We start from the raw sequence: 22,406 nt of genomic DNA, 5'->3' as shown, positions 1-22,406 counted from the left end.
TTATAAAGATGCACCTCTGATTCTTTGGTTAAAACAATTATTCTGGAATGTGTTTGTCTGTGGCTCTTTGGGATTTCCACAGTTAAAGCTTTCATGTAAGTCTTGTCCCTGCTAGGAAAATTACCAGATGCTGACAGGGGGTGTCACCAGTGGCTCAACTGAACATATGCTGCATATGGCTTGGCTGCAAGTGCTGGACAGGGAGGCCCTGTTCCCTGCTGCTGCAGACACTGGTGAAAACAGGTTTTAAAACAATTGATTTCAGTGCAGTACTAAACCTCAGCCTCTACGCAGTGTTCATCCTACCAATGAGATTGAGTAATTATTCAAGCACAGATTGGCCTGCCAAAATTTTTGCTGCATTAAAAAAAAGTTAGGTGGCATCTTGAGTTATTTTACTCAAGTCATTTTGAGATACACAGCAACCCTCACATGCTTTCATCAACACTATAGTTGTATTATTTGTGGCATATTTGTAGTATTTTGTGGTAAGGCTGGAATTGAAACTGAGTTAGAAATTAAATGCAAAGCAGATTAAAAACTATTTACCTTAATGAATGATTTTACTATATTGAATTTGAGATAATAGTGCTTCATAAAAAACCCCAATGAACTGTTTTCTGGAGAAAGCATTTTCCTGCATTTCCAGAAAAAAAATATTTACCATTTGGGATATTGCCACAGATTTTTGTGTTTCTTTGTGTCTCTTGCAAACCTGCTAGAGGCACCCACCCAGCACCACCACCCTCACACTCACATGTCCTGGCACCCTACAGCTTTGACACATAGCACGCAGGCAATAAGCCAAGAACACTTCCACCTTCTCCTAGCCCTTTCCAATTCACTGCACTCCTGGGCAGCTCCTGAGGCAAATTTTGAGTCTGGAGCCATTTCAGGAGTCTTGTTGCTTGTGGAGAGAGTTTCCACTCACCTTCCTGCGTTTTCCTCCCTGCACTTGGATGCTTGCTTCCACCTCCTGCCCTGCAACAGCTCGGATGCAGCCAGGGGAGCTGATTCAACTCACAGCCTGGTAGGAAAAAGCAGAAAGCCTGTCCAACATCTCTCCCTTTAGGTGGTAGCATGCTCTTAGATTGTCTGTCTGTAGGCATAATTTCTATCTTCTTCCATTAGTGATCAGGTAGATTGAAAGAGATGACGTGAAGGAGAGCAGGTGGTCAATGGGGAGTGACAGCATCTCTGGGTCAGTGTGTGGTAACAGGAGAGAGCTAAGCAGACATTCCCACCCTGGCACAGAAACTGGAAGTTTACTGAATTATGTAGTGAAAAGCAAGAGGTGGGGAGAGATCTATCTCTCTTTTGCTTAGATTAAAGACAACCCTAGGACAGAATTTGTGCAAACTGCCTGCCTTTCATACTGGAGCTAGAAATGTGGCTCAAGTCTTCAGCTTAATGTTTTAATTATGCATCCCTGTGTGCTGAGGGAAAAGCTGCTAAGGTATTTCTTATTAGATTTTCTTAACGTGAAGTTTAACAGGGCTTTTTAAAAGGGACAGTGCAACTGACAGAAACATTTTGCTGTTTGCAATATTTAAGCAAAAACAACTCACCAATGTAAATTAACATTAGCAGTAAGGAAATGTGTAATCTTTCAGGTTTGGAGATACCCTGTGCTCTTACAGAACATAAATTATTAGTCAGATATGCAAACTCCAGTTCAGAAGATTAATGGACCATCATCAAAACAAGCAATTCAGTCTTGAGACAGGCACTTTAGGCTGCACTCCTTTCAAAAAACTGGACTTTAGGGTTTGTCCTCTGCATGAGAAGATGATGGATTATTTTCTCGTGTGTATTCTTTTCATAGGTCTCATCACCATAAGCATCAAAGTGCCAGAGAAGCATTGATGGATTTGTCCTTGCAGGTCCATAGGTTACAAAGTACTACTTCTATCATCACTTATTTTACACATATGGCACTTAAACTAAGAAAAGTATGCTCAACTGCCAAGGTCAGAGAGAAACAAAATCCAGAATCCCTCTTGCCCAGCCTCATTCATAAAGACATCTTTCCTGCTTTAGATGGGGATTTCTTTTTTTTTTTTTCAGATGATTTACAATTACTTTCCAGGCTGGTAAAATCCAGAGTTATTTAACCTCTACTCATAGGAATATGGGTGTATAAGCCATAAGGATCACTTGGGGCACTAGTTCTAGTCCCCCTTATTTCAGACAGTTATGCCACTTGGTACTTTAGATATACAAAACTGACTCCATTTCAGACTGATTTTCTTCCACACTCTTCTCATTGGAAGACAGTTTCATGATTCCAATGTTCTGAACTTTAACAGTCTTCTGATTTTTCACCCAAATGTAACTTGTACAGCTGCAACATCTTACAGAGGCAGTCAATATATATTTGGATGGCTTCCTAGAAACAATTACGACATAACCAACAGAAGATTTCCTTGTGTATCCTGCTGCTGACAAAAATCTTACAATGTATGGCTGTTTTTAACAGGACCACTAAGCTATCTCCAAATTTATTAATTTGTATGTGTCTGATACCATGTCCAGACAAACAAGGTTTCAAGTGAGCAGCATTGTTTTCTGCATCTTTAAAATCAGGCAACTTCTTTTCCTGACAAGATAAATGGACAGTTTTCTTAAATTTGATCATTGGTCTTTTAAAAAAGTAGTCTTTATTTTAGTGTTAATAAAGAAGGTGATAGTTACTACAGTACCAGAGAAGGAAAGAGATGACTATTAGTTTAAGGCTTATCATTGCTTTGATGTTTTCAGACGGGCTAAATTCAGAGCATGTATTTTACTGAAAAGGCCCAGCAGGTAAATGTTGTAGCACTTCACTGTTAGTCACTTTGTTAAATTGAGTTTTTTCTAGCTTTTCCATTCCACAAGATTTTTGATGGAGAAAATTTACACAAAAAGTAGAAGTCATTAACAAACTAGAGACAGAATTCGCAAAGAGATTTTTTTTTTCCTGAAAAAGAGAAAGAAACAAGGTGGAGATGGTAATTCACTTTTCTGGCACAAGAAACGCAAGCATGAATGTTAATTTAATTCAGGCTATAACAGAGACAGCAAGTTTGTCATTGTAAAAAAAGAGTAAAAAAAAAAGTATTGATACTAATTGCAAAGAAGAACCCCTGAAGCACCAGAATCAAGATTACCTAGAAGCCTCCTAACAACAACAACAACAAACCCTAGTGCTTCCTCCCCAAATGCTACCTGTTTCACCTTTTCTTAATCTTACTGGGATATTTACTGTTCTGACCTTGTGAATCTATCAAAAGCTGTAATTTTTCAGGGCTTTTTGCCCTAGCCACCACGAAGGTAACTAAGGTGTACAGTTGCACTATCATCAGTTGGGTATTTCTGTGGCGTCATTCTGGGCCAATTATTCTACTGAGACCTGTTATTTTATGATAATAAGCATCAGTAACAACATGATCTTATCTACCTTCACATAATTTCTGATGAGGATATGGCCTTGAAGTCCACTACCTGCTTCACTTTTGAAGCATTTCCACCTTTCTAATATCTGTTGGACTCCGTGCCTCTGCAGTGTTGATGCATTCCTACTCCCTTTAGCACAGACAAACGATTTAAGCAAGGGTTAGATGCTGCTTGTGCTTCCTCCCCAAGCTCAGGGAGAAACACAATCAGAAATCAAATAAGCCCATGCACGTCCCTTTGCTACAGCTCACACACAAAAATGAATGAAGTGTACCAGACCCTCACTGTCACTCCAGCCCCTGGCCTGAGCAGTGCAAAGGTCCACTGCAGGTGGTCCTCAGTCCTCAAACTCCTCAACTCTCTTTCTCTATGTTAATTTATTCTTCTATTGATTTATTTTGGCCTCCTGGTTGCATAACAAGGCACCTTCATATCCTCAGGTAATTTTGGAAGGCCACAGTTTTGAATAGAGAGGATTTGATGGCAGGGTAATTAAATGGGTGGGGAAGGTTGATAAAGAGCTCTTAATAATCACTTTTACATGTTATTATTTGAAGCAAGGAGAATAAATACAAGGCCATCAAACAATGCAGGAGGTGGATGAGATTGAAGGGATGTCAAGTTAACTAGAGAAGGAAGAGAAATCAAAGGGCTGCAGGATGGGACAATTTCAACACTCTGAGATTGGCACATTTATTCCCAATTATTCTGTATCACATTAGTGTACATCCATCTAACAGATATTCTAATATAACATTTCTTTAAGACAAAAAGAAAAAAATACATAGCATAGAAAAAAAAGGCAGACATTTTTGACTGATCTCTTTTCCTTCTTATTTGTGTCAGCTTTACATTTCCATGGTCCTTTTCCTTCCTACATCTGACACTTTGTGAGACACAAAATGAAGGTGGAATTCAGCCTTCCTAATTGGTCTTCTTTATGTTTAAACACAATGATCTGTTTATTGGAAACTGCTCTTCTGTAGTACCAGCCATCTCTTCATGTCATGCTATCTGAATAATGCCTCTTGAGGATGTGGAGAAAGAATAGCACCACAGCCGGACCCCATGGGGTTATAAATAGCATTTTAGCAGCCTGAAAGACTGAGGCCATCATTAAGTTGCATGCAGCTGTAGTCGTGTAGGTGGGTGAGTAAGAGCAACTCGGAGATGGGATAATGGTAACCTGGTACACAAGGGTCATTTTTCATTGATGGCGTCACTCCATCAGGCTATTGTGTTCTCTCTAAATCAGGTCTCTGTGTTTAATAGAGCTGAGCAAGCTCAGCAAAACGACCTCTGCAAAGCACATTTAAAAGACGATTAGGGAGAAAAAATAGTTTGTTGTGTGTGTGATTTAGACGCAATTGTGATAAACTTCTCTCACTTTGGTCAGTAATTGGCCTTTATCAGCAGCAAAGTAAACACAACAGGAACTGGCCTTTCGGAAGTAGCATACCAGCTTCCTGCACAGGGGCAACAATTAACTTTCACCAGGCAAACTGAGAAATTATCGAAGCCATTTAACCCAAGCTGTCCTCTGAGTGCTTTGCTTAGCAACATGATTCATTTTCTGGAATGGATTTTTTCAGTGCCAAGATACCAAAGGTCTTGAATTTGGAAATTCCCTTTGTATTTATTAATTTAGTTGCACATATACACAAATGATAAACTTCTGTATGAATTTCACAGGGTTTAATACATAAAACATACAAAAATAATTAGCAGCCTCTGTTAGTTTGAGCTTGCATACTCAAACATATTACTCTTTCCTCATTTCTAAACTGAACAAATTGAGATCTTGATCCCACTCCTAGTGAAGTCGGTGGGGGAGTTGCCTTTAATTTCAGTAGATATATGACTCAGCTTAATTCCCCCTGTGGGACTGGTCAATGTGTAGAGATTCCTTGGAGGTTAATTGTCTTTGCCTGGGATGAAAAACGAAGGTGCAATTTGCAGAACTGGAACATTAGCTCTGTACTGCGGCCTGGAAAAGACACCATCACTTAAAGGAAAGGGATCTCTTATTTCAGTAATGCTGAGTATTAATAATTAAATTTGGTCACTCATTATTTTAGAGTATGTCTTAGAGAGTTACTTCCCTTGCATTCTTGCTCGGTAGCTGTGGAAGGAGGACAAATGCTTGTTGGTCTTGAAAGTGCTCCTTTTGTCTCTTTTTTTTGTACTCTCTTTTAAGAGTACCTTTTTAAAAATGCAGTACCTTAAAATAAACTTTTATCAAGTGTTTATAAAAGAACCATGAAAGAAATAATAAAGCTGTGGGAGTGGAACACAGGATTTCTAAACTAAGTAGAAAGAACAATTCTTTAGATTTTTCAGATTGAAGTGAATGAATTTATTACATAAATGTGCCCTTCACTTTTTGAGAAGGCTAAGAGATGTATCACTACCTATTAAAAGTTGTGGGGGTGTTGTTCCCTCATCATTAAAACTCTATATTCTTTCTCCCATGTCACATTTTTTGTAATCCTTTCCCACCTGTATTACACTTGGAATAATCCTTCTCATTCCTTGTCACATGCGCATTAAACCTCTTTTAAATTACAGGCTTAGACCTTCTAAAACAAGTATTTCATTTTTATTGCACCAAGTGTGATGACCATGGTCAAATCACTATTAAAAAACTGATGGCAGTCCTGCTGATAAATTGTTCTTTGCATCATTTTCCTAAACCCTGGTATGATGGCATCTAAATTCTGTATACACTTAACAGCCTTTTAAAAAAATAGTAATTCAGATTAAGAAAAGATTTGGGTAATTATTGGTCTCCAGTGGAGGAAGTTAATCCTGTTCTCAGACACAGTCCTTAGCGTGCTGCATCCGTGCTTTGCTAAACAGTACGCACATCTGAAGGACAGACTCTGACTAAAGCAAGCAGCAAGAGCTAGAAGAGGGTTTAAGCATGCTATCAGTAGAATATCTATAACAAACAAGTCTGGAAAATTAAAACCATGGCATTTACCTTTAGAAACTTGACAAATGCCTAATTTTCTAAATGCTATTATGTCTGTAATTGCACTTTTCTAGGCATTTATTAAATATAGTGACATTTAAGGAATACAAAATAAAATATATTACCTAATTATCTAAAGTGAACTTTTTAGTGTGGTTTTTAAGAAACTTAAGCTCTTGTGAGCATGTTGTTAGTCTGTCAATACCACCTCATGTCAGTTCTGTCTCCACAAGCAGTTTTTAACCTGATGATGAATTTCAGATATACTGAAAAGAAGGGTTCAGATCTCGAAGTTATCAGAATTTCTGAGCTTTCAGAAACACTGGCAGCTGGATAAAGGAGAGACACACAGGAGAGTCTCAGTTCAGCTCAATAGTTTTCTCTGCTTTGTCTTTTTGTCTACCTGGTGGATACAGGAATAACTAGGGGTTCCCTTCTCTGAAGGGGTTTGTGGATTAAAAAAGATATCCAAAATGAATGTGATGATATAGCTGAGATAGTAATGGTAAGGAATATGAAGGAAAATAAATATATTGAAATTCAGGTTTTAACAGATAGAAGCTTTTAAGCCACCAGCACAAACCCCTAGAGATACCAGGGAGGCTGTGAGATAAGTTTACAAGATCCTTGGAAAATATTTTTCAAGTTAACTTCTGATACACTTCTTGCCTTATCTAATTAAATACTTCCCTTAATGATGCTGCTAAAGCCATTCTCTTGGCCATTACAATGCTTTCACTGAGTCCCCCTCCCATTTCCCAAGGACCGAAGTAGATAATTCTTTGCACTGACTCAAGAACTTGCCCAGGTAGTGCCAAGCTAACACAGATCATCAGTGATGCTCCATATAGACTCTCTCCATGCTGTGTTAGCATTTCCAGTCCTCATCTCCATTCCCCTTTGCTTCCTATGCCCAGTATTGTAGGGTAACCACTTTACTGTTTCATTTGAGTAATTCTTCAAAATTCACTTCTTCCATGGGGTGATACCATGAAGTTCAGGCCAGCAAAAACTGGTGGCAGGCTGTGCCTGCTTCTGCCGACTGGCAGCGAATCCTGTGATCACTCCCAGAGTTATTTGTTACCTCATTTGACCTACCTCCCTTAAACCCATTTGTTTGCTTCATTCCCTAACTACACCTTGTCTTTGAGAGTATGTCTATACTGCTCTCCAGAGAAGTAATTATAGTGTGTACAGTCACACTAGTCTCGGAGCAGAGGCAGTGGGACTTGAAGGCCTTCCTTACTTCTTTAGGGTGTCTATTCTGTCATGTACTTTGTGTTGTCCTATTTTCACTTTGCCTCTTACCTAAACTAGTTTTAATTATGTCTACAGCTCCAGTCCAAGTGTATAAGCACTTTAAGTCAATAAATTGTTTGAACAAGGACTACCAGTTGTTACAGGTCTTTGTCAGGAGGCATGATATGGGGCTGTAAGACATTATCTCACAAAATTTTCCTTATGGTATGTGCTGTTCAGATTGTGCATAAAACGTTCTTTCTCTTGGTCTTGTCCTTAATCAGTTTCTTCTCCTCAGTATTCAACGATAGGACAAGAGGAAGTTGCCTCAAGTTGTACCAGAGAAGGTTTAGATTGGACATTAAGAAAAACTTTTTCACCAAGAGGGTTGTTAAGCATTGGAACAGGCTGCCAGGCCTGGTGGCTGGAGTCACCATCCCTGGAGATACTTCAAAGAAACACAGATGAGGTGCTGAGGGACATGGTTTAGCGGCGGGCTTGGTAGTGTGAGGTTAGTGGTTGGACTCAATGATCTCAAAGGCCTTTTCCAACCAAAATGATTCTATGATTTAAGTGTCTTTAATTCAAGTAGTATCCCGACCTGGATGTTTGCCCACAATATTAAACTACCATCAAGCTTTTCCCAGTTCAGCAAGTTTGGATAAGTGTGAGGTTAGTGGTTGGACCTGATGATCACAAAGGTCTTTTCCAGTTGAAATGATTCTATGATTCTACACTGTTAGCTCTGAGGAACAGTAACAAACTAAAAAGTCGTCCGGGTTTGGGACACAAAGACCACCTGGGAACCAAGCTTAAGTATCTGAGAGAGCTTACAGTTTGGCAAGTACTTCTTGTCTAACATTTGTGTCCTTAAGCACAATAAAACAAAGCAGCAAACCATGCTTGAGAAAATATGCCAATTTGTTCACCAGTAAGAAATTTGTATTTGGCATCAGACAGACACAGCAGGGCCTCAGACCAACTTAAACATTAAATTAAAAAAAATATATTTGTAGTTACTGACCATCTTGTTGTAAAATAATCAGCTAGCTACTAAATATACTTTGCTGGGGTGAAAACGAGCGACAGATGATCTGAGGCTTTTTTTCAAATACTCTGGGCTTAGGAGGAGGATCAGTGATACTGTGTAAGGAAGGAGACTGTTTAACCCGCAGATTATAGCTGGTAGAATGAACTCGTGTTTGAGAAGCAATGAGAAGGGCAAGCCTGCGCAGGGCCCATGCAGAAAGCACACATGAGCAGACTAGAAACGCGCAGTGGGCGCTGAGGCGCGGCGGGGACGACGCGAGTGACATCTCCACGGCACTAACCACGGCCGACCGTCCCCATCCGGACGGAGGCCTTGTCCTGGGGCATCGTGGGCGATGGGGGCTGCTAGAAGGCAGGCTCCCTCCAGCCAGCAGCCCTGCTGGCGGCGAAGCGGGCGCTGCCAGGCGCGCCGGGGCCGGGGAGCAGGGGGGTTGGTGGGATGGCGGTTCCCGCCCCCGGCCCGCCCCCGGCCCGCCGGCCGCCGCCCCCGGCCCGCCCCCCGCGGCGGCCGCTGCCATAGCGATGCGGGAGCGGGCGGCGGCGGGGACGGGCGGCCGCGGCGGGGTCCCGGGGTTCCCTTCAGGTAAGAGCTGTGCGCCGCGGGCCACCTCCCGGCAGCGGCAGCACCGGCACCGCGGGGAAGCCGCTCGGATTCCGCGCTGTGGGACGAGTTCCTAATTTCGTTTCGTGGCAGTTGTTCTCCTGCCTCTGTCCCGCGCCCTTTCTGCCGACTCAGGTACAGTTTCTCCCAAAGCCTCTTTCTCTGGGAGCTTTTCTGCGTCGTGTTCTCATTATTGCTGTGTACTTTTTTTTTCCTCGTGCAAAGTCGCGGGCGGCACACGAGCACAAGGGCAGGACGAGGTCTCGTGCCTTGGCAGGCTTTCGTCCGGCTCCGTCTGCCGGAGGATGCTCGGCCCGGCTCGGCTCGGCTCTGCCTGACCTCGCTCGATTCTGCCTTGTAGCCCGACGGGCTCCCGCCGCGACCCTGTGAATGAGGAGGATTAAAAACAGCGGCGAGGGAGATTTCAGGCGCCTCACTGAAACACAAGAAAATCCTTTCATCCCCAGAGGGACAGAGGCTCGCAAAAGTTTACTTTTAAAGTGCGCTCAGGAGGGAGCAGCCTTAGAACCAGCGGACGCGGGCTCCAGAACTCAGGCGTTTGAGGAGGCGGATGGGGTTTGCCGGGGCGAGAGCGGCCGCTGCTCCCCGGGACCCCGACTGGCTTCTGTAGCTCTTGCAGGGGCTCTGCCGCCCAGCCCCCGCCGAGCCCGGCCCCCTCCGCTTGCTCCGGGCCATCTCCCACCCTCCCTGGCCGGAGGAGCCCCCGCGGCCGCTTGGGTGGGAAGGAGATAAAGTAGGGTCCCTCAAGCATCTCGCCTGGTTTCAGGAGGTGGGGGAGAAACCCTCCGTCCAGGTTTGTGAAGGTCCCAGAGGCCTTTGCAAAGAGAACCATGCCATGACCTTTGTTTTTAAGATGGTGCCAGGTTTGAACTGTGCATCCACTGGTTGCTGGGTGTTGTGTGGCACAGTGGCACAAACACCTGTCAGCTCGGCAGGGGAGGCATAGCCAGTGGTCCCCACACAGCTTTCCCAAGCACTGGAGCATGGTTTGGGCTGCTGTATCTCCCATGTTCAGCTCAGAGGTTCCCTTACATGGCACGTTACAGTCACAGAGACTCAGATCTCTTTAAAATTGAAGTTTTCACCTTGCCATCACAGCAGCATTGGATGGCTTCTGGCTTTACATAGTTCTGAACCTTTTTTTCTTTGTCAAGGGAAAAATACTTTGCTGCACACTTGGTGTAACTCTTAGGTTTACCTGTTAGGGCACAGACAAGACAGTCAAGTGTCATGCACCTTCGAACAGCGGAAAGTGTAGGAAAAAAATGTATATCTTCCCTTTCCTTGCTTACTGTTTGAGGATTGGGTGGCACCTGTTAGCTGTGCTCATTTTTTTGGATGAAAACTTCTGATGTGTCCTGAGGCTCAGAGCTGTATTCTGTGAGGAGGAAGACTGGACTGATGTTGGGGTTTTCTCTCTCTAAATGTTTGTAAGGAATATATTTAGTGTTGTAAGGTAGGTGTGGTAGTCATAATGTATTAGCTTATTAAGCATTAGAGAAGCAAGTACATATTGAAATTATTTCAGTCTCTTAAATTGCTAATAAATTCAATTATACTTTGAGGAGTTATGAATGCCTTCTCACCAATGCAACACATCTTTGTTCCATGAAAAATGACTTCTTTGTTTTGTGTGTGTCTTTATTCCCTGCAGTGGGGCTCAAACTTCTTTTGGTTGGGGGCTTTGTAAGGAAATTTCTCTTAAGGATTGCTTTTGTTTTCCTGTTGCAGTCAGTGCCGCCTGAGGAGCTCAGCTCACCGACTCGATGTGAAAGCAAGACAAACCAAGGTGCAGCAGATGAAGGAGACGCAGTGAGGTCAGCTGGTGGGGACAGCAGTGTCTCTCTGAGCTACCCCAGCCTGCACCTCCATGCCTACAGCATCGAGAGCATGACAACGTTTCCAAATGGCTGTGGAAATGGCACCACTGTTACTTGTATAGTTATGGATAATAAAGAGCCCTCAAACCAAACCACCTGTGTCAGTCATAATGGGGGATACAGCACCAGCAACAGCCATGAGGAGGAAATTCAAGAGGATAAAGTCAGCCCTTCCAAAATCATGCGCTTTTTCACCACCCCTCGGAAACGAGCTAATTCTGGCTCTGACAGGCCTCGTTCTCTGGTTTTGATGGGCAACTCGTCCACATGGAATGCTTTGTCTTCCATCAGAAAAATGGGGTCTTTCAAGAAGTTGAAATCTTCAGTTCTCCAAGGAATTCAAACAAGGGAATGTTCAGACATCTTAAATGAGAATGGTGTAGACAAACAGAACAGTGCAATGGTGCGAGTTCAGACTAACAGGTATTCCTATTCAGGGCCTCTACATGATTTCCAGAATGCAGTGGATGGTCTGGCTTCTGACTGCTCTGATGTGGAGGAGAGTGATGAGTCTTTCCTGAGGAATACTCATCGCTCACGCAGCATCAGGAGGGCATACGGTGCTGGTCGCATAAACTTGCTAGACACAGACAAAGCTCAGAGTCATCAGAACCATATTAGGCCAACATCACCAGTCATCACAGAGCCAAACATCTGTGAAATTTTGGTGAAAGACTCTGAAAACAACAGGATCATTTATCGGAGAAGCAAAAGTTCAGACAATTTGAACTTTCTGAAAAAAAGCTCGTTCAAACGGAAGTCCACCTCAAACCTCACCGACCTCAAGGTCACAAATGAAAAACAGGTGCCAACGAGGACTGTGAGTGTTACTTCTGCTGACTCGGACAAAATCAGTGTGAACCCTGAGAGGAGATCCAAGCGATGGAAGAGCCCTATCAGGGCAAAGGATTTTGACCGAGTTTTGAGACTTGTCAGTAATGTTACAGACGTTGCATGGAAGAAGGATGGCCCTAAGAGCATGGCTCCTTCTCCCAGTGAGCAGTCCCAGAGAACAAGGTCAAACAGCAGACTGCATGATGACTACTCCCGCAGGGTTTCCAGCAGCACGGATCATGACAGAAAGAGATGCACCTCCCCAGTGTCTAGTCCAGACTCTTCCTTGCCGGGAACACCTTGTCCTCAAAGCCCTGCAGTTGCTCAGGATAAAGAGGCTGAAATGGATGTAGCTGTTGCTGAAGACAAAAGCCTCAGAACGTCATCAGGTATCCCAGACTCTGACAGCTTATCACCCACGCTGAATGACCTTAGTCCATTTCCCAATGAAGTGTTTTATTCGGACTATGATGAACCAAAAGCGACCCAGCAGTTTACACATGAAGCTGAAAACCCTTATGTTCCGGTCAGACCGACAACTCCAAAGCCTCAAAGTCCCACTGCAGAGAAGGTCAAGTGCAATATGAATTCACAGTGCCCAAACCATCACAGCACATTGTCGCTGAGCTCATCGGAGAGCGAGGAGAGGGTTGAGGTACAAGGGCTGAAGCTGGGAAGGAATCCTGTTTGTTTCCAGGACTCTGTGCAAACTGTGTACTATGACGATGGAAATGAAGACAGTGGCATAAGCAGCCACTCTCAGCTGAGCCTCAATTTAGCCTCTGGTCCTGAAGAGAAAAAGGAAGAGGTAAGAAAGAGAGCAAAACCCCTTAAAAGCTGTATATATGTCTGTCAGGTTTTATCTTTATTAATGCAAAACAATGCAAACAATGCAAAATAACCTGAATGCTAATGGATATTGCAGCTTATTATTGCTAAAATATGCTGTCAGCAGTTATTTTCATTAATATATTCTCTTTGGATACTAACATCAAAATATTTTTTCTTTGTGCATTAATATCACAGAAAGTTTTGACAGCAAAGCTCTTCATGTACATTTTCAAGGGCAGCTTATTGCACCCTGCAGATTCACTGCCTTGTCATGTGCTCTTGTCAGATTTTACCAGCCTAAGCAGGATCTGGCTGTGTTTCCTTCCAAGCTGAAAGATCCCTAAAGAGTCTGCATATTTTGAAGTAGTAGTGATTCAGTGTAAAACACTTTGCTTGTGGAAGCCTTGCAGAACATGGCAGTATTTGTAGAGCAATGTAGCATGGAAGATATAGTGTAGAGGTTTAAGTGTTCAGTCGTATCTGATGTTTTCACTGTGCAGTGATGGCCATGCTGAGGGTAAGCTGGTGGTTTGCCTGAAAATTTCAAACAGCAGTACTTTAGATGCTGAGCTGAATATCTTGCTACTGATGTTTTGGTGAAGTCACCAGTTTTTTACTGCACCTAATGCATAATTTTGTACTTTCAGTACATAGACAGGCATATTGCAGCGTCTTTGAGGTAAGTTCATGTAATAACCCTGTGCCCTTACCTAAAGCACTGTGTGAGTTGGCACTGGAACAATTGCAGTGGTTTGGCAGCATTGTTGAAGAGCTGTCAGACGTGTCCTGCACCCATCTGAAACTGTGTGCCTCACCTCACCCCCAGTGATGTGCACTAATATGGTTTTGAGCTACTTGGGATGAAGCAGGAGAGAAAGCTTTGCTACTCATTGGGAAAAATACACCAGGACAAAAATCCTTCTGGATCTGTATAAATATGGAAACCATTTACAAAATAAAGCCAATGTATCTTTTAAGCCACCTCATTATCACTAAAAATATCTTAGATGTTAGGTGTGAGATAGACAAAGGCAATTGTTGCAGCTGCACAAACTTCAGCTCTTCATGGTGTAAAGTGTTATCATGTCTGTGAAGCTGTTTCACTTTTAAAAGTTTGGCATATTTTTTTGCAAACTATCTGTAAATGGTTATGAGTATTGCCCTCCTGCTGGAGGAAAGTGAGTTTGTTTGCTGTAGTGTTTACAGCTCTGGTAAGATAGGAAAAATGAACCTGAGGTTACCTCTGAGGTTATTCCTGTTGTGAAGTCCCAGAGTTGCCACAGCCATCCGTCTTTTGCAAAGCTCTTGCTTGAAAGCATCAACTAGGAGATGTTTTCACACTGCTGGAAGAGGAGAGAACCCTAGTGTGGACATAGGACAGTTATATTTCTCAAGGAATAAGGAGGGAAGTAGAATTAATGCTACTCATCTACCATCTAGTGGTGATCTACGATCATAACCCAAGAGAAATCCTGCTGGTGCATCCCTTTGGCTCCTCACAAACCACTACAGTTTTTAAAATGACTGTGTACATTGGGTGGATAAAAGTTACTGCAGTTTTAGTTTTAACACCACATTCTGTTATTATCTAACATGCAATTTAAACTTTCTCTTTATATTATAGCATATTTTAGGTTAATTGTGAGTGCCTTTTAGTGCTTGCTTCAGTTGTCTAAATTACGGAGTGTGTGCTGGTAACAGCTCTGGGTTTGTGCAGCAGGCAGGAGGCTGGTGTGGGATGGAGCCCTGCAGTAGATGAGGAAGTGGTGGCCAGTGGACAGACCCTTTGGCTGCTAAGGCAGCAGCAAGGAATTGTAGCCCCCTCCCTCTGCTTTGAGCACTGCTAGGAGCCCCTGCATATGGCAAAACAGCTGCAGGGATCAAATGGTCAAAAAAAGTGAAGTTTTTGGGGGTGGTAACTGTGGACTGGAAACAAGTGCTAAGAAGGACAGGGCTTACTTCTGTCTTGCTGTTATCCTCCCTTTTTTTTCCCATACCTGCTCCTTGTCCCATACACAACTCTAAAGCTGTGTCACTCAGGGTGACTACAAAACAGGGAGAGTGTTATGGTTTCTCCCAGCCATTTCTTTGGAGGGTTTCACTGCTCATTCCTTCTCCCTTTCCAGCATGCATCCTTCAGTGTGGAGGCAGCTTGGTACCAAAGATACTTATGCCAGGTTATTTTTGAATTGGAGTTTATTCAGTCTGTGGGCACTCTGATGAATGCTGCGTACCCACACAATGGGATCATTGGGGTTTGAACTTTTGAGTACGATTCATTTTTACCTCAACCTTACCTCTGTGTTACAGAAATGTACCCACTCAGTAAGTTGTTCCTGTGACAGTCAAGTGCTTGGTTCATTTGAGATGTAATGCTGAGCCATGCAAATCCCAAATTTTTGGGATTTTGTCTGAACCTTAAATACACTGTGTTGACAGACAAATCTGCACTGTTTCTGTGTTGCATGCATCTTCTTTTCTGTTTGGACTTCATGTAAAAACCAGTATGTATTCCAGTACAGCCACTAAAATCTCTGTGGCCTGAAGACATATTTCAGTGCAAAGCTCACAAGGTGCTAAGCTCCCAGGATCAAACATGTTCTCCTTTCAGGACTGGCTGCTGTAACTGGAAGCAAATCTAGTTTGTTCCCTTAACCACTCATCTAGCAGATTACTTGGAAAATTAAGTCTCTGGAACTTAGTCCTTCTCCATATTTTCCCAAATGTGCAAACAAAACATTTCTACCTTGCATTTCTGCAATGCTGTCAAGCTGATTTTGCAGTATTCACACAGGGGTATCTATCCATTTACCTGAATTGATATTTTCGGTATATTTTTTTCCTGTGTGATTCAGGCTTCAGATCCTGTCACTTCTGTCAAGATTTGGACTGGAATAGGGGAGATGTTTGGCCTTCTCAGTTGCTGGTCCTGCCAGAGGTTGCTTCTAAGGGAAGAACTAATTAAGTGCAGCCTGGATCCATGCCTCAGCATTTCCTAAGCTATAGAGGCGTGAGTCACCAAAGCTCATCTGTGACAGCCCATGCTTTCCTAGTCTCTGCTTTATGCTTCTGTCATTTATATTCAATATGTTGCTTTTAAATGGCATGAAGAGATGCCAAGTACAAGTTTGTATTTGGGCTGTTTCACATAGTCTTTTCTTTCATGAAGAAATTTCACTGTAAGTAAAGAAAATAAACTCTTTGCTTTGTACTGGCATATGTCAGCCACAAAAGCTGCCTAAACAAAATACTGTTCTCCATTTGTTACAAAAAAAAAGACAAATCAAGTTATTTGACATTTTACCTAGTCTTTCACAAGCTCTTAGAGCAGCTGCTATTTAAGTTGCCATGCTGGCATCTGACTTCGCTGTACACCACACTTTTTATTAGTTAAATACCTTATCTGCATGATTGTAAGTGAATGATAAACTACAGTGAAGAGGTAACTCTGCTGTAGTTAGAGTTGAGTCACATTTTGTTTGCAGACTGTACTTTAACTTCTCAAAGGCCTGACTATTGACTTGTTTGTGTCCATGTTGTGTGAAAGTCAGTGATCTGAACTAACCCACACGGTGCAGTCCCCCAGCACTCAGTTGTTGGCAGAGTTGACCTGGGCTGTCCTGTACAGATCTCTGGGCTCTGTGTGTAGAACACAGATGACTTGACCTGGGGGACAACCATGGAAGAGAAGAGGAAAGAGAGTTCTATGGGTGGGAGTATGGAGAGGATTCTGCTCTGTGCTCAGTATTCATCCTCCCTACTTGTTGCTTCAGAAAGTGTCCTCACAGTGAAGGACCAAGGGGTGGTGGCTGGCTGTGGTCATCTTCCATACCCACAAGGAGCATGCAGCAGCCAAGAGCAGAGGGTGGGCATCTTTGGTGCATACCACAAGCTCCCAAATGCTGTGGGGCTGAGCATGCGCCCACCTGCTGACAGCTAGCTGGTCTTAGCTCTCCTTTTTGAATCTATTCACCTCTGGTTTCATCCACGTGCAATTAAGTGTGATTTAATCAGCTTAATCTATATAACCGAAAATGTGCTAAACTGTGAAGGGTAATTGGGTAAACCAGATGAGGGGACTTCTTAAACTGGGTTTACACCAATGGAGCTTGTAATTGAGGGCTCATCAGTGGCACTCTGGTCTTGCTGGCTACAGGGCCTGGGGACAGAGCAGTAGAGTGCTGTCATAGGCTCCCAACAGCATCACTGACAGCAAACTGAGGTTTAAATAAGACTGAGTGACATTGGATTCACACTAAACTCTGAGCTGCTTTGCACAAGTCAGGATACATTCCCACCATGTGTCTGCAGTTGCTCAAAAGAGTGACTTCCAGGAGCACTTGCCCAGACTAAACCAGAGACCACTGTTCATTGCAGCAAACCCAAACTGCAGAACCAAACACTGAAATGATGCAAAAGGCAGCCACCAAAGGACAAAAATATCTTCCTGTCACAGCAAAAAGTCTTCCAAGTCACTGCAGCAGAGCTGTCTGCCATTCACGACAGCCTATAATCATTTGTTGCTGTATCCTCTACTAGGAAGAAGGAAAACAAGGCAGTGGCAGCAGTAATCTGAATTGCAGATCAGGTTAACATTTAGGCTGAGTAACTCTGCAGTGCTGAATAAACTGTGCATTCCTGAAAACCATAGCGTAATACAGGAGTTCCTGTCCTCCCTATGGAAAACTCTTTGAATGCTGGAAGAGGGAGCTCAGATGGACTCCACTGCAGTTAGCCCAGGGCAAGCTGCTCCTTTTCCTTACTGCATTTCTGGTCTACTGCCTTTCCAGAGTGCCTGATATCTGAGTGCTGTAGCTCTGTAGCTCTCCTCTGACATGATACCCAGGCACTGCTCACTTTGGGATCAGGAATAATAGCACTCTGTAGAGTAGAACAGCACTTCTGGCCACGTAATTTGTTTTTTTACATAGAGCACAGCATTGAGTTGTCATTGTGACGCTAAGAGGTTGTGGTATCCAAATTAAGCAGAGGCAGCTGCAGACTTTCCTCTGAGCTGCTGCATTTCCCCTTTCTGACATCCGGAGGCTGCTGTGCTGCTGGTGGTACTGGAATGATGAGCAGGGGACTGTAGCAGGCTAGGAGACTGTAGCAGGCTGGGAGACCAACTGGAGGAGACCAAGCACCGTAACCACCACCTCTTCCTGCTCCAAGCTCAACCACAGCAGCCTCACCCTTACGCCACACTCTAAGAGGGAATAGTTTGCAGACATAGAGTTGCCCAAGGCAGCTCCACCCCATGCAAGCTGGAGTTGTGACTGCTGCTGAGAATTGCTGGTGGCTGGGCTTGGGCTAGGGCAGGAACAGTGAGGCTTTGCTCTGGAAGGGTGGAGAGAGTGGGGAACCAGAGGACCTCTGCCTGGAGAGACACTGAAGAGATGCCTGTTGCTTTTTATGTTTTGCTTTGTTAGCATAAATTTAACTTTCAACCTGTGGTTATCATCTAGCTTTTGAAGTTTTCCAACAGATATTATAAAGACAGGCTGGAAAAAGTTGCTTGTATTGCCAAATAAAAGGAAAACAAATTTGCTTTTAGACCTCCTACTTCATCTGGGATGTTCTGAGTTGGTTTAGAAATTATTTAGGGATTTATTTAGAGGCTATTAATGCCTATACAACTTTTAAAGGAGGCAGAGGATATGAATACTCCTTTACTACACACTACATGCTCTCTGTTCCAGTTCAGACACTGGAGTAAAAGAAGGGACAGCATTGGAGCATCACCCAACCATCCCCAAGTATCAGTCACCAGAAAACTAGTGGGAACAGCTTTCTGATTTTAGCATATTTGTGTTTTTATATGACTGATGAGATTAATTCTGCAGAGTAAATAAATTCCCCTGCAGCTTCCCTATGCCAGCCGGAAATAAGTTAGCTGATTGGGTTTTGGAAATGACGAAGGAAATCCTTGAGACTGAGGAACAGATTTGAGAGTCATAAGATCCGCTTGTCATTTCCAGTTCAGCCCTCTGCTTCCTCTGTGACTGTACATGTCTTTACTGCTTTCTGTCTGCTCCTTATCTGTGAAATGTAAATATTATGAAGGTGAACTCACTAATCTTGGTGCGGTGTGTTGCTGAGAGAGAAAGCATGATGCTTGTTGATTTCAATAAGCAGGCTTTCAAGGATTGGGTTAAATGAAGCAAATCTGCATGAAAAATGCCTTAGAAATATTTATGGCTATATTTTGTTTGAGGCTGTGTTTATATAGCCTGATCATTTAATGCAGTTTTCCAGGAGTGTTTGTTTAGTTAGAACACTCCTATTGCTTTTGTGTCAACAAGAAGAGAGTCTGAAGAGTAGAATTATAGGCTTTTTTCCCAATTTCTAAAACATTTAAAATAAGTATTTTTCCACAGGAGTTCGTGTTGATAATGGGGGTTTATTTTATCATATTACAAGGCAAAGTAATGTAATTTTACTTTATTATAATGCATAGTGTTTCCTACATCTATTCTAGGAACTGACACTAATGTAGTACAATGGTATTGCTTTAGGAGGTCCTCCTGTTTTGAACTATGGGTCCACCTGATTTAGGGGAGGACAGCAGGGAGGAAATGGCAGGTTATTTTACTGTAAAGTTTATCACTTCCAACATCCTAAAATTTAGGTTAAATTTTTCATATGGTTATATTTCTTCACAGAATCACAAAATCTTAAGGATTGGAAGGGATCTCACGAGATCATCTAGCCCAACCCTGATGACAGAGCAGGACCATTTCTTTTGCTTTGCATGTTTGTATAGGTGTAAATGCATATGTTCTTAAACATCTTTTTTTGCAGTTGTTTCACAGATGGTACTTTTTCCTGCCTTGCAGACAGATTGAATAGCACTGTATATTCTAGGGATAGATAATCAATGCAATTATTTGGGGTCTTCTCAGAGGCTAATTAAAAAGAAAAGATGCTAGTGGCAGAGGAGGCAAAGGGATATAAAGAAGAAGAATATAGTGCAGTTTGTATTTAATTAGAAAGGAAAAGAAGGAAATTTTCTTCCTGTGAATGAATTGACCTGGATTAATAATACTTGTTAATTTGTGACAGAACATGCAAACACTGACAGAGTGGGTGCTTTCTTCTACACTAAAAGCAATAATTTCCATGGTGACTATTCTGTGATGGTGTTACTGTTGGAAATTGTCAGCCTGTTGAATTTACAGGGAATCACTGAGCTCTCATAACACTTAGGATCTTTTTGTAAAATCTGGAAAGAAAGCAATAAATATATTTTCTCTGGGAAGCTGGATTGTACTCAGAGTCTCATAATCCCTGCCTCTGTCACAGCAGTTTGCAAATAAAAATATTGATCATGTCCATGAAACATAAACCAATTGACCTCAGTCAGTAGTGATGATAAATCAACTTCAACTAACACTCCCCCACTGCTATTTAGCAACAAGAAGAAGTGCAAAGGTTGCCTGTTATCATGTACTTGGGTGGAGACATGTTGTCTGGACTTTTACTCTGTTAAGTGAAGGTGATAAAATAAATTATGTCCAGTAGGTCACAATCACTTGGCTTTTTATAGTTTTAGTGGCATATGTGAACTGAAAAATAAATTCTAATATTACTACTGATTTCCTAGGATTTGGCAGTTACTGTGTCATACTGCACACCACTTATAATACTGGCATATAGCTGTCTTTGCTAACATACGAAGTTTGTACATTTTTATATAGACCCCTAAATATACACAGAAATGTGTATTCATGTGATCAAAATACAGAGATACTTAGATGACATAGCACAAATACTGTGAGGCTTGTCATTGACTGACAAACATGACTGATTATCCATCATGAGCTTCCATTGAGAATATGTAGTAATTGTTTTCTGAAACTTCTCAGCCTACTCATGTTTTGCTTCTTTTTCTCAGCTAGAATTATTATCTGTGTAATTTATCATACCCTTTTATAAATTGCGTTTGGAAATTAACAAGCATTTCGTCTAAAGGCATGATTAGACTTTGATTATCTCCCTTCTCTGGATTAGAAAAAGGCAGCTGAAGTTAGCAAGGCTGCATTTCAGCCAGGCAGCTCAAAGACACAGATACCAAACCAAGAAGCATTGCAATTTACTGTGGAGCTAAGAAAAAAAAGAATAGGCAGAAGGGGATCTGGGTGCTCTTTTCCATTGGAAGCCAGGAAGGCTGGGGGATCTTGGTCCAAGAGTCACCTATGTGGGATTTCCCAGCAGATTGGCAGGTAGAGAAGAAACTTGCAGGAGATTTAAGTGTCCCCTTATACTGCCATGCTTGTTTATATGTATATGTTACGAAACATTAATTGTATTGGTATTTTTAGAACATAAAAGTAACATTTAAAATCTTCAAATAGGCAGTGATAGGGATCGAAACGTGGATTAGTGGGCAGGGGGAGCCTCAGCAGTGTTCGTGGGCATTGAGGCATTTCTAGACTGGTGGTTTGATTTTCATCCATGGTGATTTTGTTTTCATCTTCAAACACATTAATTAAAAACTTACAGTTTGGCCTTTTTCTGCAGTGAAGAGTGTGGTCAAATATAGGATGAGGTGTTATTCATGGCTGCTGTAACTGCAGCAAAAGTCCTGCCATGCTATTTCAGGCACTTGCTGGTTTTTACCCTTTCACTGGTGAAAGTTTCATCTGTGTAAGTACGTCTTTATCAGTACTGTGTAGAGCAGATCTCATGAATTTGTCAAACATACACTGTAGTGTCAGTAATAGTTGCAGAACCTGGCTCTCATCTGGGTCTAAAGGCTAAGCCAAGATTTCAGTGGTTAAACACCTGATGCTGAAGTTGCTTACATTGGTATTAATGAGTAACAGGGAATGCCAACAGCAGTCATGTGCCATTGTATGCAACAGGGTTGTACCAGTGCCAGATCAAGTTGAATGAGATCATGATCAAGTCCTTAAAGCTGCTGTGCCTGGATTGGGAAATCAGTCTGGGCCCAGGCAAAGGAGAGATTCAGTCTGGCTGGGCTCATATTCCGTAGTGTAATTGTCTACTTGGGAGCAATCTGGGAAAGCTGCTGTAGCCTGCTCAGTGTGTGTCAGGAGGCCTTGGGGAGCACACCTGAAAATGGCACCTGGAGCTGAGCCGAGTTACCTAAAAGCAGCTGTCAAGGGCAAGGAGGGGCAGGTGTCCAGGACAGCTGTGCACAGCTGGAAAGCTGCACCTTGCTGGAGCAGGAGACAGGGACTGAGCAGGGTTCCCCACAGCATTGGGGAACATGGTTGTAGTGACATCAACATCTACCTGCGGTCAGGTTTGGCACCTGATTCCTGCCTGTAGTGCTGCCTACAGTGCAGTCTGAGCCACTCTGTAGGCTTGGTTGACACTCTTGTTTGGGGACTCAACTCAATTGTCTAACATAAGCACACAATGCTTATGGAGGTGCCTTGACTGGTTCCCCCTCATCTCCAGGGGCTGGTCTGGATAGCCTAGGCTTCCTCTGAGTCCTGTGTTATACCTGTATGATGCATGGAAATATTTTAGACCCCTTAGGGCATTTGAAATGGCACAGGGTGCCTACATTCAG

General features: G+C 42.7%; 1 protein-coding gene across 4 annotated transcripts in view; it reads left to right on the top strand.

Moving 5' to 3' along the window:
- SPATA13 (spermatogenesis associated 13) overlaps positions 1–22,406 on the top strand; it is a 79,612-nt gene that overhangs the window by 19,604 nt on the left and 37,602 nt on the right. For 2 of the 4 annotated variants that reach the window (XM_061992809.1, XM_061992817.1), the window contains exon 2: positions 11,052–12,842. In XM_061992809.1, the coding sequence (XP_061848793.1) occupies positions 11,211–12,842 (1,632 nt within the window). In that variant the 5' untranslated portion in view covers positions 11,052–11,210. The other 2 variants (XM_061992800.1, XM_061992792.1) reach the window with 2 other exon arrangements.

The sequence above is a fragment of the Colius striatus genome, chromosome 1, assembly GCF_028858725.1.
Source record: "Colius striatus isolate bColStr4 chromosome 1, bColStr4.1.hap1, whole genome shotgun sequence".
Taxonomy (NCBI): Eukaryota; Metazoa; Chordata; class Aves; order Coliiformes; family Coliidae; genus Colius; species Colius striatus.
The sequence above is the reverse complement of the archived record's forward strand: the minus strand, read 5'-3'. Positions and strand labels throughout refer to the sequence as shown.